General features: G+C 44.9%; 1 protein-coding gene across 2 annotated transcripts in view; it reads right to left on the bottom strand.

Moving 5' to 3' along the window:
- Window positions 1-14,379, bottom strand: part of ZRSR2 (zinc finger CCCH-type, RNA binding motif and serine/arginine rich 2) — a 143,795-nt gene that overhangs the window by 73,285 nt on the left and 56,131 nt on the right. The window contains exon 1 of one of the 2 annotated variants that reach the window (XM_073565262.1): window positions 204-475. The exons of the other annotated variant lie outside the window; for it this stretch is intronic. Coding sequence (XP_073421363.1) covers window positions 204-307 — 104 coding nt within the window. The 5' untranslated portion in view covers window positions 308-475. Of the gene's footprint in view, window positions 1-203; window positions 476-14,379 lie in introns of those variants that run through there. 2 annotated transcript variants of the gene reach the window in all.

Below are 14,379 nucleotides of genomic sequence, written 5' to 3'. Positions count from 1 at the left end.
CGATTTATGGTGACAGCAGCTCTCACGCCATAGAGACTACAGAGGACGTGCTGCAGCGCCTCTCCCATACAGAGCAAGTCACGGGCCCCTAATTCCAGCTATTCCCCGGGAAAAGGAGCTACAAGCTGAGAATAATCGGTGACTGCGGCCGCTGTAGCCACGTGTACAAGCGTAACACCTGCAGCACTAATAGAAATCCTTACTTTATTCGCTCTGCGGCGGAACCTTCTTCCACGGGGGCCGCCATCTTTATTTCGGCTTCCAGCTCTAGTACGGAAGCCGAAATAGGACGCGCCTGGTCGCTCATGCGCACGCGCAGAGGCCGGAGGGAGCGCCCTCGTCATGAGTGAGGAACTGAAAAAGTCAGATCGCCGATAGAATCGATGAGTGATGGGTTATCGGCGTTACGTCCTGGCTACTTCTGCAGTGACAGACTGGTGGGTCACGTGATTTGGATGGCAGGAAGTAATGATGCAAATAGACCTGATGTGTTTTTGAGAAGTAGGCAAAGTGCTCAGACTGTAGCTTTATTGATTCTCCACCAACAGAGAGAAAGAAAGAACAAAGAGAGAACGAACAGAGAGAAAGAAAGGAAGAACAGAGGGTGAGAAAGAAAGAGGGGAAAGAAAGAACAGAGAAAGAGAAAAGGGAGGGAGAGAAAGAAAGAACAGAGAGAAAGAAAAAAGAGAAAGAAAGAGGGGAAAGAAAGAACAGAGAGAGAGCAAGAAACAGAGAGAGAAAGAAAGATTCTCTAAAGATACTATAGCAGCCCGGCTCCCATTGTAATGCCCACCTGAGCCTCCCGATGCAGGAAATATCAAGATCCGCTCACGTGGCCGGCATCCCCGATTCCAAGGCAATGCCGCTGTCCGCGTTGAGGAGAACACGGTGATTGATCTGAAGCATTCCCTGAAGTGCCTCCATGGTTCCATCACAATCTCCTTCTGAAATTACCTCATTTCCAGTCAGCTTCCAGCACATCACTTTCAGTGGAACGTCACTTTTGAGTTTTAAAGTGTTCTCGGGGCTCCGCTGTGTACTCCTGTGTCCGCTGGAAAAGTAAGCTCCCGTCCGGGACAGCGGGGCAGACTCTTAAAATCGGGATTGTCCCACTGGATCTGAGACGGTTGGGAGGTATGAATGCTCCCCACCATACACCTTGTACACACATGGCTCCGCACACCTCATACACACACGGTTCCGCTTTGTATGCCTTGTACACACACAGATCCACTCCATACAACTTGTACACACGCGGCTCTGGTCCGTATACCTCGTACACACGCGGCTCCGCTCCGTACACCTCGTACACTCGCGGCTCCGCTCCGTACACCTCGTACACTCGCGGCTCCGCTCTGTACACCTCGTACACATGCAGCTCTGCTCCGCACACCTCGTGCACATGCGGCTCTGCTCCGTACACTGAGAACACAAGCAGCTCCGCACCGTACACCTCGTACACGTGCAGCTCTGCTCCATACATCTTGTACACACACGGCTCTGTCTGCTCTGTACACCTCGTACACACACGGCTCCGCTCCATACGTCTTGTACACACGTGGCTCCGCTACGTACACCTTGTACACACACGGCTCTGCTCCATACATCTTGTACACACGCGGCTCCGCTACGTACACCTCTGCTCCGTACACCTCGTACACACGCGGCTCAGCTCTGTACACCTCGTACTCACACAGCTCCACTCCACACACTTCGTACACACACAGCTCCGCTCCGTACACCTCGTACACACACGGCTCCGCTCCGTACACCTCGTACACACGCAGCTCCGCTCCTTACACCTCGTGCACACAGCCCTGCTGCATCCACCCTGTAAACCCCTCCTGACCCCACACAAAAATTTCTTCTCATCCAGCAGCATGACAACCAGCACATCAGAGTCCTGCATGCACTGAGGCCCCTGATCATGTGACCCCTGACTCCCCTCCTGTGATCTCACCACAGGTCCTGTGCGCACAGAGCAGCCCAGCGACGTCATTGCTGGGATTTATCAGTGAGGGACTGCGGTGGGTCTCTCTGGGAGGGCGAGGATGGGGTCGGTGCATGGGGGGCGTGGTGGCTCAGTGCAGTGCGGGGAAAAAATAACCTCCCGCCCCGAACAGCGGGGCAGGCAGTCAAAATCGGGACTGTCCCACTAGATCCGGGACGGTTGGGAGGCTTGTCAACAGTGCTGCAGCCCATCACTGAGCTCAGTCGTACCTCCCAGCTTTTGAAGAACAGAAAGAGGGACAAAGTATGCGGGACAATCCACGCCCATTTGCCATTTCTTTCACCCCTGTCACAGGGACGGTGGTAGTGAGGGACATTTAGTAGACGCTCGAGACTGCAGGGCGTAGACCCAAATCCCGGGGCTGTCCGCTGTATCCGAGATAGTTGGGAGATGAGCTGATCAATTCACAGGACTCCGGTCCAGATCAGTGGTATTTGCCAGCTGGGCGGGAGGCCGCGAATCTCTGACCTTCCAGTGTCCCTGGAGCGGCATTTGATCACCCGGGGCTGGTGAGACGTCATCTGTGCGTCCTACTCATCTCTAGTTGGGACCCATTGATTTTATTTTCATCTCTATGTAGCTTCCATATATGACATCTGCCTTTTTTGCGTCTGTAAAGCCGTGTTCACACATAGCGTAAATACTGTGGGTTTTTTTGTTTTCCGCAGGATCAGCACCAAACTGTACATTCTTCTTTGATTATTGCATTACTGCTGCAGTTTGTTAGGTCTTTTCCCCTCATTTCATGCATTTTTCATACCGATATGAAGCAGTGTTTTTGTTTTTTATAGTACAAGAACGCTTTCATTTTGCTCTTAAAGTAACTGCAGGTTTTTTTTACATGCGTTCTTTTTAGGCTCCACATAGAAGCCGCTAGAAGATAAAAAGCACCAAAACCACACTGTTCAGCAGCGTCTTTAGAGGCACCGAGGGCGGTGATTTCATGAAATAACATCCAGTTGGATAGATAAACGCAGTAGAATTTCCGTGCAAAGAAAAAGCAGCAGAAAATACGCAGTATTTGCGCTACATGTGAACAAGACCTAAATATTTAGCAAAAACGCTGTTGCATAGTGCAGTTTTATTTTTCTCTATAGGCCTCTGTGTGGAGCCTGAAAACAAAAAATCACTGTTGCATTTTTACGTGCAGACTGAAAGCTTTTATGTAGTACTAAAAATGCAGATACACATCTGCACCAAAAACTCATCAAATAAGGGGGAAAACGCATTAAAAGAAATGCAGCAGACACAACAAACGGAGAAGATTGTTAGGCTAGTTTCACATTAGCGTTTATGGCCGCAGCATCGGGCTGCGCACGGCCTCCGCTAAGCCCCGCCCCCTGCCGTGCCTCCGCCGGTTGCTCCGCCTACGGACGCATGACGCTGCACGCGACCTGCGTCCCCTGTCTTTAGCACTGGGGACGCAGGCCATGCGCAGTATGCGTTTGGCGGCGCATGCGTCCTTTTGACGCTGCGCCAAGCGCACCAAATTGCAACCTGTTGCGTTTGGCGCTGGTCAGCGCAGTGTCAAAAGGACGCATGCGCCGCCAAACGCATACTGTGCACGGCCTGCGTCCCCAGTGCTAAAGATAGGGGACGCATGCAGCTTCATGCGTCCGTAGGCGGAGCTACCGGCAGAGGCGCGACAGGGGGCGGGGCTTAGCGGCGGCCGTGCGCAGCCCGACGCTGCGGCCGTAAACGCTAATGTGAAACTAGCCTTATCGCGGCGTATTTTCTGCAGAAAACGTGCAGAAAAAATGCAGCATTTACACTACGTGTGAACACAGCCTCAGCGTTACACTTTTATCACTTTTTATTGGTTTAGTAGAGAAAAGATATCAATCACGTCATTTTCTACACCATTTAGCGATCCACATAAATAACGTGATCTCCGAGTTGTGCGGATCGTAGCGATATTACAGGGACACTAAATATGTTCATGTTATTTGCTCATTTGTGTTTTTTATTTTTTAAAAAAGCTAATTAAAAGTGACATTATTGTAATTGTTTTTCATTATTTTTTAGTAATGTATGGGAAGAAAAAAAATCTTGTATTCTCCCTTTACAAATACATAGAAATATACTGCTATGTACAGATGTACCTCTATGTACGAGTATTATCTATCTATGGGGTTAGTGACTGCAAGGAAGCTCAAGTATTTAAAATTCTCCCTGTGATACCATTGGATCCTGTGGCTCATGGCTTTAGCTGTTGTCTGCAATTATAGAGACTGTGCATTCGAGTCTGGGGGAGACACATAAAAATAGAGAAAATTCTACTTTTATTATTGTTTTTTTATTAATTTTAGTAGTTTTATGGCAACAAAAAACTGACTTTTTCATCACCTCTAGTTTACAAGGGACATAGAAATACATTGTTATATACAATCTATCTCTATGTACCTGTATAATCTGCTTCTTGGTTCACTGCATGCAATACAGCTCAAGATTGCCAAATTATCCTATCTATATCGTTGGTTGTGGCTCAACTAGAGCATGAGTTTGAGACCCGAGAAGAAGGGAATAGATTAATTTAATTTATGTACGAGTAGAGATATGGCCCTCCAACCCCCTACCCTGAGGAGGAGCAGAGAGGGGGGTATTAGAAGTCCTGACATGGTGGGACTGAGTTCTCAAATCGGTACAGTCCCACTGAATCTGGGATGGTTGGGACCTGGGGCTCAGTGACTCTGGTGATGTACTGTAGGCAGTACTAAACAGTGAGCTCACTGATTTGCTGCAGCGCTGTTGACGGGATGTCACCACTGCAGCCAAACAAATGAGAAAGGGAGCAGCAGCGGAGGGTGAGTAAAGCACTTTTTGTTTTTTATAACTAACTCAATGTATGACAAAGTTTTCTAAAAGGGGACAATCCCCATTAAGAAGAAACCATTGAACAGTGTCAGGTTTGGTGTCACATTACATTGTTGTGCTGTGTTGTTCCATGGGACTCTACTGCCTGAGTAATGATTAGGAATGATCACAAAAAAAAGCTTAGTCCTGGTATCACTTTCAGATTGGTAATTTAAAGGGATTGTCCAATTAAAACAAGTTCTCTTCTATCTGCAGGATATGAGGGCTCATTCAAGTGTTAGTGCCATCCATATTTTTTAACGGATACCACTCGTACCTTTAAGTAATAGTGAATGTCCCATTCACATGTCTGATATTGATCTGAGTGTTGGGTCAAAATCAACAATGCAAGTCAATGGTTAAGTGAAATAATCAGACAGCACTCGGATACCATCCAAGTGCAGTCCAATTTTTGCCGAACTTACAGGAGAAGATAAACTTTTTTTTCACATACAGTGGCAGAAAAACTAATTAAAAAATGGTCCAAACTGTGTTAAAACTCGGATGACACTCTGATGAAAATTACTGACAAAACTCTATTTTCCTCGTAAAGGAAAAAAAATGAATATTTGAATGAGGCGTAATATGCACCCAGACCGGTGTACAGGCTCAATAGAAAGCCTTATGAGTGGCATACTGTTCACACTTGCTTTATTCTGATTGGGGCTGTTTTTTTTTTTTATAGCATTCTATTGGAGGTTTAAGCTGATCATTGGGGGTTCAGGTCCTGAAACCCCCACCGATTTCTCAAAAAAACAACTCTGAAGAGCACTGCTCAAGAGGCTCAAGCTCTCAGTTCTTGCGTTCAGTGTGCAAGCTCAGTAAAAAGTCTATGGATCAGTACGCTACTGAGGGTGGGCTCATGAGACTTTCTACTGAGCGTGAACATTCTCTGTGTGTGCGTTCGGCCTCATTCACACGTCAGTTGCTTTCACATATGAGAACAATTTCATCAATGATTTTCACCGGAGTGTCATCCAAGCTTCTACAAGGTGCAGATACAATTTTGTGTGTATATATATATACACACACCGTTGTGGCCAAAAGTATTGACACCCCTGCAATTCTGTCAGAAAATACTCAGTTTCATCCTGAAAATGATTGCCAACACAAATTCTTTGGTATTATTATCTTCATTTAATTTGTCTTAAATGAAAAAACACAAAAGAGAATGAAGCAAAAAGCAAAACATTGATCATTTCACACAAAACTCCAAAAATGGGCCAGACAAAAAGTATTGGCACCCTCAGCCTAATACTTGGTTGCACAACCTTTAGCCAAAATAACTGCGACCATCCGCTTCCAGTAACCATCAATGAGTTTCTTACAATGCTCTGCTGGAATTTTAGGCCATTCTTCTTTGGCAAACTGCTCCAGGTCCCTGATATTTGAAGGGTGCCTTCTCCAAACTGCCATTTTTAGATCTCTCCACAGGTGTTCTATGGGATTCAGGTCTGGACTCATTGCTGGCCACCTTAGAAGTCTCCAGTGCTTTCTCTCAAACCATTTTCTAGTGCTTTTTGAAGTGTGTTTTGGGTCATTGTCCTGCTGGAAGACCCATGACCTCTGAGTGAGACCCAGCTTTCGCACACTGGGCCCTACATTATGCTGCAAAATTTGTTGGTAATCTTCAGACTTCATAATGCCATGCACACGGTCAAGCAGTCCAGTGCCAGAGGCAGCAAAGCAACCCCAAAACATCAGGGAAACCTCCGCCATGTTTGACTGTAGGGACCGTATTCTTTTATTTGAATGCCTCTTTTTTTCTCCTGTAAACTCTATGTTGATGCCTTTGCCCAAAAAGCTCTACTTTTGTCTCATCTGACCAGAGAACATTCTTCCAAAATGTTTTAGGCTTTTTCAGGTAAGTTTTGGCAAACTCCAGCCTGACTTTTTTTTATGTCTCGGGGTAAGAAGTGGGGTCTTCCTGGGTCTCCTACCATACAGTCCCTTTTCATTCAGACGCCGACGGATAGCACGGGTTGACACTGTTGTACCCTCGGACTTCAGGGCAGCTTGAACTTGTTTGGATGTTAGTCGAGGTTCTTTATCCAACATCCACAGAATCTTGCGTTGAAATCTCTTGTCAATTTTTCTTTTCCGTCCACATCTAGGGAGGTTAGCCACAGTGCCATGGGCTTTAAACTTCTTGATGACACTACGCACGGTAGACACAGGAACATTCAGGTCTTTGGAGATGGACTTGTAGCCTTGAGATTGCTCATGCTTCCTCACAATTTGGTTTCTCAATTCCTCAGACAGTTCTTTGGTCTTCTTTCTTTTCTCCATGCTGAATGTGGTACACACAAGGACACAGGACAGAGGTTGAGTCAACTTTATTCCATGTCAACTGGCTGCAAGTGTGATTTAGTTATTGCCAACACCTGTTAGGTGCCACAGGTAAGTTACAGGTGCTGTTAATTACACAAATTAGAGAAGCATCACATGATTTTTCGAACAGTGCCAATACTTTTGTCCACCCTCTTTTTTATATTTGATGTGGAATTATATCCAATTTGGCTTTAGGACAATTCTTTTTGTGCTTTTTCATTTAAGACAAATTAAATGAAGATAATAATACCAAAGAATTTGTGTTTGCAGTCATTTTCAGGAAGAAACTGAGTATTATCTGATAGAATTGCAGGGGTGTCAATACTTTTGGCTACAACTATATATAATCCAAAACGATAGGTAATCTTTAACCCTGGTGTCCAGTGTACGGTGCTCGTGTGCAATCTATGAAGTGGAGTTGATCTGTGTTTTGGCGTGAGTGCTCTGATCATCACTGTTTTGTATGTCATTATTTGCATTCTCATAAGGCTTTGCTTACATGTTGTAATCATCTTTTGGTCATAGTAGCATGTTGGCGCGATTTTCAAAAATCGCTGTGGTAGCAAAATACTGCACCACAGCTGCAACGTGTGAATGCAGCGTTACAGTAGTTCTATTAATTAGAGACTTCTGACTAGACTTTTCTAAAAAAAAAATCTCCCAAGTCAAAAGGCACAGGAGCATGGTCTTTGGAGGAGAGTGACAGAACCTTCATCAGTGTATGTGGCAGGGCTCAGAACTCAAGCAATGACATCTACTTGCAATGTGAAGAGGTGAAAAACCTACACTCATGTGGAGACCAAAGACAAGATACAGATTCCCAACACACAGCAAGACTATAAGATTCCCGGGACATGGGGGCACAAGGCCCATTAGCTATCCCCAAAAAAGAACATCATGGTATATATAAATAAATGACACACAACGCTTCTTAATGGTAAAAACAATGGCCGAGGTGCTTTATTATGAGATTACATATATAACTAGATGTGTATTTCCTGAATGAAGTACAGATAGTGCTTTGAAATGGTGCCTGGGCTGCCCCTTTAAGAGTGACTTGCCTGCCGCCCCTGCAAGACTTTCAACTCCGGATCCGTTTTAACTGTGGGTGCCTCTCAGGGGTCACTTTGGCCTGTGGGGCCCCTCAGGGTCCAATTTGGTGGGCGGGGCCCCTCCGGGTCCGATTTGGTGGCCGGGTCCCCTCAGGGTCCGATTTTGTGGCCGGGGCCCCTCAGGGTCCGATCTGGTAGGCGGGGCCCCTCAGGGTCCGATTTGGTGGCCGGGGCCACTCTGGGTCCGATTTGGTGGCCGGGGCCACTCTGGGTTCGATTTGGAGGCCAGGGTGGCTCAGCCTCTGATTTGTAGGCCAGAGTCAATCAGCCTCCGATTTGGAGGCTGGGGTGGCTCAGCCTCTGATTTGGAGCCTGGGGTCACTCGGCTTTCGATTTGGCGCGCCGGCCCTTTAAGACTCATTTCAGTGCGCCGGCCCTTTAAGAATCACTTTGGCACGCCGGCCCTTTAAGAGCTAGTTTTGCCCACTGGGCTTCTAAATCCACTTTGGCGCACATTCTCTCTCAGGGGCATGCGTCATGTGATGAAGCTAGATTTGCATTTGTGCTGTGGGTTTCGCTTTAAGAGCTGATATTATCTGCTAGTAACTGTGTCCTGGAGAGGTCATGTGACGTTCGTAGGCGTTGGCATAGTAACTGGGTCTGCCTGCACATATCAATGAGCTTAACTGCCATTTCAGTCGCCTCAGGGCACGTTTTGACCGTGGCAACATTTTCCCATTGAAAAGCATTGAGACAATGCATTCCAATGACGGGAAAAAAAATTTTAAACGCAAATTGCGCAAAAACTACAAATCCGATCGACACGAAAAATACTTAGCACACCTCTCGTGGACGCTGGCTTCGAAACGACACCTCAACGGAGTCTGTGCGAGTAGCGGTTCGGGCCGCATTAATTGCGGAAATCAACTGAATAATAATAAGAAGAAGAAGTTAGCAGCGTTCGGATTACAATATAGTGGTTTTTTCAAACCACTATAATAAATGTAAATAAAATAATAAACCATAAATAAATTAATTTAATAAAAATAAGTTCATATTTTCTTAACTTCAAGAAACAATCGACCCAACCTAAAGGGGTGATTTTACCCAAGGATACTTTAATCCAACAAGAACAATTCATCTGATACCATCAGGCGACTAGTCTCACTAATATTGCACATCGACGAATCCATGAAGATCAATGACATCAACAGGGAGGAAGGGCGGGTGTCAGTTTCTCCACAGCTGGAATGAGGCAGCTGACGGAAACTGCTGTTTATATAGTTCACTTTCCCGCCCTTTTTCAACTGACCAATCACCAGCGGTCACACAGGGTGGAAGAAACCATTCACAACCATTATCCTTGTTCCTGAAATACATTGCTCGGACAAATAGAAATATGAAGAAGTTATTAACAGTCCTCAGAATTGTAATAGCACCATCTTTATGTTAATAGCATACCCCAAAATCCCCTAATTAGATATACAGTTAGGTCCATATATATTTGGACAGAGACAACATTTTTTGTAATTTTGGTTCTAGACATTACCACAATGAATTTTAAACAAATCAATTCAGATGCAGTTGAAGTTCAGACTTTCAGCTTTCGTTTGAGGGTATCCACATTAACATTGGATGAAGGGTTTAGGAGTTTCAGCTCCTTAACATGTGCCACCCTGTTTTTAAAGGGACCAAAAGTAATTGGACAATTGACTCCAAGGCTATTTCATGGACAGGTGTGGGCAATCCCTTCGTTATTTCATTCTCAATTAAGCAGATAGAACGCCTGGAGATTATTTGAGGTGTGGTGCTTGCATTTGGAAGGTTTTGCTGTGATGGAAACATGAGGTCAAAGGAGCTCTCCATGCAGGTGAAACAAGCCATCCTTAAGCTACAAAAACAGAAAAAACCCATCCGAGAAATTGCTACAACATTGGGAGTGGCAAAATCTACAGTTTGGTACATCCTGAGAAAGAAAGAAAGCACTGGTGAACTCATCAATGCAAAAAGACCTGGGCGCCCACGGAAGACAACAGTGGTGGATGATCGCAGAATAGTCTCCATGGTGAAGCGAAACCCCTTCACAACAGCCAGTCAAGTGACCAACACTCTCCAGGAGGTAGGCGTATCAATATCCAAATCAACCATAAAGAGAAGACTGCATGAAAGTAAATACAGAGGGTTCACTGCACGGTGCAAGCCACTCATAAGCATCAAGAATCAAAAGGCTAGACTGGACTTTGCTAAAAAACATCTAAAAAAGCCAGCACAGTTCTGGAAGAACATTCTTTGGACAGATGAAACCAAGATCAACCTCTACCAGAATGATGGAAAGAGAAAAGTATGGCGAAGGCGTGGTACAGCTCATGATCCAAAGCATACCACATCATCTGTAAAACACGGCGGAGGCAGTGTGATGGCTTGGGCATGCATGGCTGCCAGTGGCACTGGGTCACTAGTGTTTATTGATGATGTGACACAGGACAGAAGCAGCCGAATGAATTCTGAGGTATTCAGAGCCATACTGTGTGCTCAGATCCAGCCAAATGCAGCCAAACTGATTGGTCGTCGTTTCATACTACAGATGGACAATGACCCAAAACATAAAGCCAAAGCAACCCAGGAGTTTATTAAAGCAAAGAAGTGGAATATTCATGAATGGCCAAGTCAGTCACCTGATCTCAACCTAATTGAGCATGCATTTCACTTGTTAAAGACTAAACTTCAGAAAGAAAGGCCCACAAACAAACAGCAACTGAAAACCACCGCAGTGAAGGCCTGGCAGAGCATCAAAAAGGAGGGAACACAGCGTCTGGTGATGTCCATGAGTTCAAGACTTCAGGCAGTCATTGCTAACAAGGGTTTTCAATCAAATACTAGAAATGAACATTTTATTTACAATTATTTAGTCTGTCCAATTTCTTTTGGTCCCTTTAAAAACAGGGTGGCACATGTTAAGGAGCTGAAACTCCTAAAACCTTCATCCAATGTTAATGTGGACACCCTCAAATGAAAGCTGAAAGTCTGAACTTCAACTGCATCTGAATTGTTTTGTTTAAAATTCATTGTGGTAATGTCTAGAACCAAAATTAGAAATATGTTGTCTCTGTCCAAATATATATGGACCTAACTGTATACGTTTAACCAACTTTATTACAAGAACAACAAATTAAATGAGGGAAGGAAGGACCTGTGCCCCCATGTCCACTCCCTGCTAGCACTACTGGGGTTTCCCATTCCTATGTTCCTCTTCCAATGTGGTGTGCTTAATCCTGTGTACTGTAAGCAGTACTGAGGATCTCTATGTGGGAGAAATAGGACAGGAATTGAGAGGAAGGATGAGATCTCACCACCACACCATTACAGATTTTAAAAAAAATGAAAACATTTACCGGTGGACAAACATTTCTTTGGACCAGGTGGACACAACATAAACAATATGAAAGTTGTCATATTAAAAGGCAACTTTTAATTCACAAAAACATTGAAGGTGTTGGGATAAAAAATTATTACAGTCTTTGATTAACTCCACACAGGACAAAATCTGTCAGGAGGATTTATGACTCACTACAAAATCTGAGGAATCTGCTCCAGAGACAGTGAGGGCACCAGACCTCTGATCTTACAAGGATATTGGAACTATAAAACTTTCACACCACTTATCGAATCCATTTAAAGCCCCCGTCACACACAGCGAGATTGCTGCTGAGTCACAAGTTTTGTGACGCAACAGCGATCTCGCTGTGCGTGGCACGTATCAGCGACCGCCCCCCCCCCGCCGGGTATCGCTGATCGTGCTCTAATGTCCTGGACATTTTTTTGATCGTTGGTCTGCCGCTGGCCAGCACGCATCGCTGCGTGTGGCAGCGGGAGATCATCGATCTGCTGTAAGCAGACGCTGGGAGCTGGTATCCAAGGTAAACAGCGGGTAACTAAGGCCTGTTTCACACATCCGTTTGTGTCCAGTCAAAATCCGCCGTTTTGCAAAAAAAATGGATCCGCCATTTTTCTTGGCGGATCCGTTTTTTTCCCCATTGAGTTGCATTACCGGCGGATCTTGACGGATGGCCATCCGTTGGATCTGGTTTTTTGCGGATCCACCAAAATTTTGACGTCCGCCAACATGCCCGAACGGACCATGCAACGTTTTTTCGGGCGGCAGGATCCGCACTTCTCACTGCGCATGCCCGAAAGACTTCACTCAGCCGGAAATTTAACCCTAAACTCTGTTCTGGCGGCTGAAAAATTTCTCTCTCTCTCCTTCCGCTGCCTGCGTTAAAATAACGGTCCGGTGACAAACGTGGTCAGTACAAGAACGGATCCGCTATCCGCCTTTTTAGCGGATTTTGACTGACCAAAAAAACTGATGTGTGAAACCGGCCTAAGCGTGCGCGTTGCTTAGTTACCCGCTGTGTACACTGGATACCAGCGTGCCCGTGCTGGGAGCTGGTATCCAGGGTACAGAGCGGGTAACTAAGCAACGCGCGCTTGTTACCAGTGTCGTCACTGGTCCTGATCGCTGGTGAGATCTGCCGGTTTGACAGCTCACCAGCGATCCTGACCAGGTAATATCGTTGTCGGGATCGCTGGTGAGTCGCTTAGTGTGACGGGGGCTTTAGAATTCACTCTCTAAACTATGTTTATTTAAATATCCATTTATTATGCCATGCCTCTGCTCTTTTTGCGTATGTATTTGTGTTTCTTCAGATACTTTGTTGTACCTTTCCTGAGGAAGAGGCCTAGACAGTCTTGAAAGCTCACTTTGCAACATAATTTATTTTATTGTTGTTAGCTATTAAAAGGTATCACAACTACCACATTACTATCTTGTTTTTCCCACTGAGAGCTATCATGTTTCAACTGGCTAACACGATTACAAACCCTTTTTTTAATGACATCTACTGACATGTCAAAAAATAAGTGACATGAACCTTCCCTTTAAGAAAAGGTAGAAGTGCTTACTCCACATTATAACTTCGAACTGTACTAGTTTAGTTCTGCACAGTTGACATCCATTGGTGGATTCTGCAGGCTTTCTTTTGTCCACTCTTCTTTCCAGTCCTCCATTCTTGAATACTTATATAATAAAAATGTAGAACAACCAAAAAGTAGCATGTAGAAGCTTGTGAAAGCCCCAGTAGTGTTCTGTGACCACCACGTCATAAACACTCATCCTATTACTATTATTTTACTGCTGCAGTTTGCATTGGGTTAATTTGTACAGTATTCAGAGGGTGCTATGTAACTACAGGCCCTGCTGCTGTTAATTTATCACCTATGAATAATAGTATACTCAGCATATTGCTTGGCTGCTAATTAACTGATGTGTGAATAGACATTAGAAATGGGCCAGACACTCTTACAGCCATACCTGCATGGCCAGGCCATTCATGTTTTTGTGTGTGTGTGTGTATATGTGTATATATATATATATATATATATATATATATATATATATATACACATATGTGTGTGTTTCCAGTAAGTACGGCAGCATTTACATTTCGTGTTTAGCAGAGATCATTATGTTTTATAAAGGGAATAATGTCATGGAGGTCTACATAGACGCCTGTATGTCTCACCCTGTACTTCTATACATTGGAACTCCTTTTGCGATGTCCATATGATCCTGTCACAACTCTGTTGTCGGCATACCCGGGGGCCAGGGACTCCTTCCCTTTTCCTAACGCTAGGGGCGCCCAAGCTATCCCTGCTCCCCAGATTACTTCTGATGGTGAAGAAGTTGGGGCCACGTACCTTGCTGAACTCCTGAATCAGTCCTATAGATGGGGAGTAAAAGTATATATATATGTATATACACAAACCAGACTAACAAAGGAGGACATACAGGGATAAATGAAAATATCAAACGTACAAATGTGTACTTGCAGACAACAGAAAGGAACACCAAGGAAAAAGGAAGGAAAATCAAATAGGAGTGGATGAGGATTTTGCACACAGATGGAAATGCCAAGCAACTGTCACAGTTTAACACTCTAAACACATTTACCAACAATAGACACCTCCACTCCACACCAAGCAGTATAAGACCAACACTGGCAATCCAGATTGCCAGAGGTGAGCATATATATAGGAGAGTGGAGTGGCCAATACTGACCAGATGAGATCAAA

The sequence above is a fragment of the Dendrobates tinctorius genome, unplaced genomic scaffold, assembly GCF_039654945.1.
Source record: "Dendrobates tinctorius isolate UK_male_01 unplaced genomic scaffold, ASM3965494v1 ptg000016l, whole genome shotgun sequence".
In the NCBI taxonomy this organism is placed as follows: Eukaryota; Metazoa; Chordata; class Amphibia; order Anura; family Dendrobatidae; genus Dendrobates; species Dendrobates tinctorius.
This window is presented reverse-complemented; position numbering and strand designations above follow the sequence as displayed.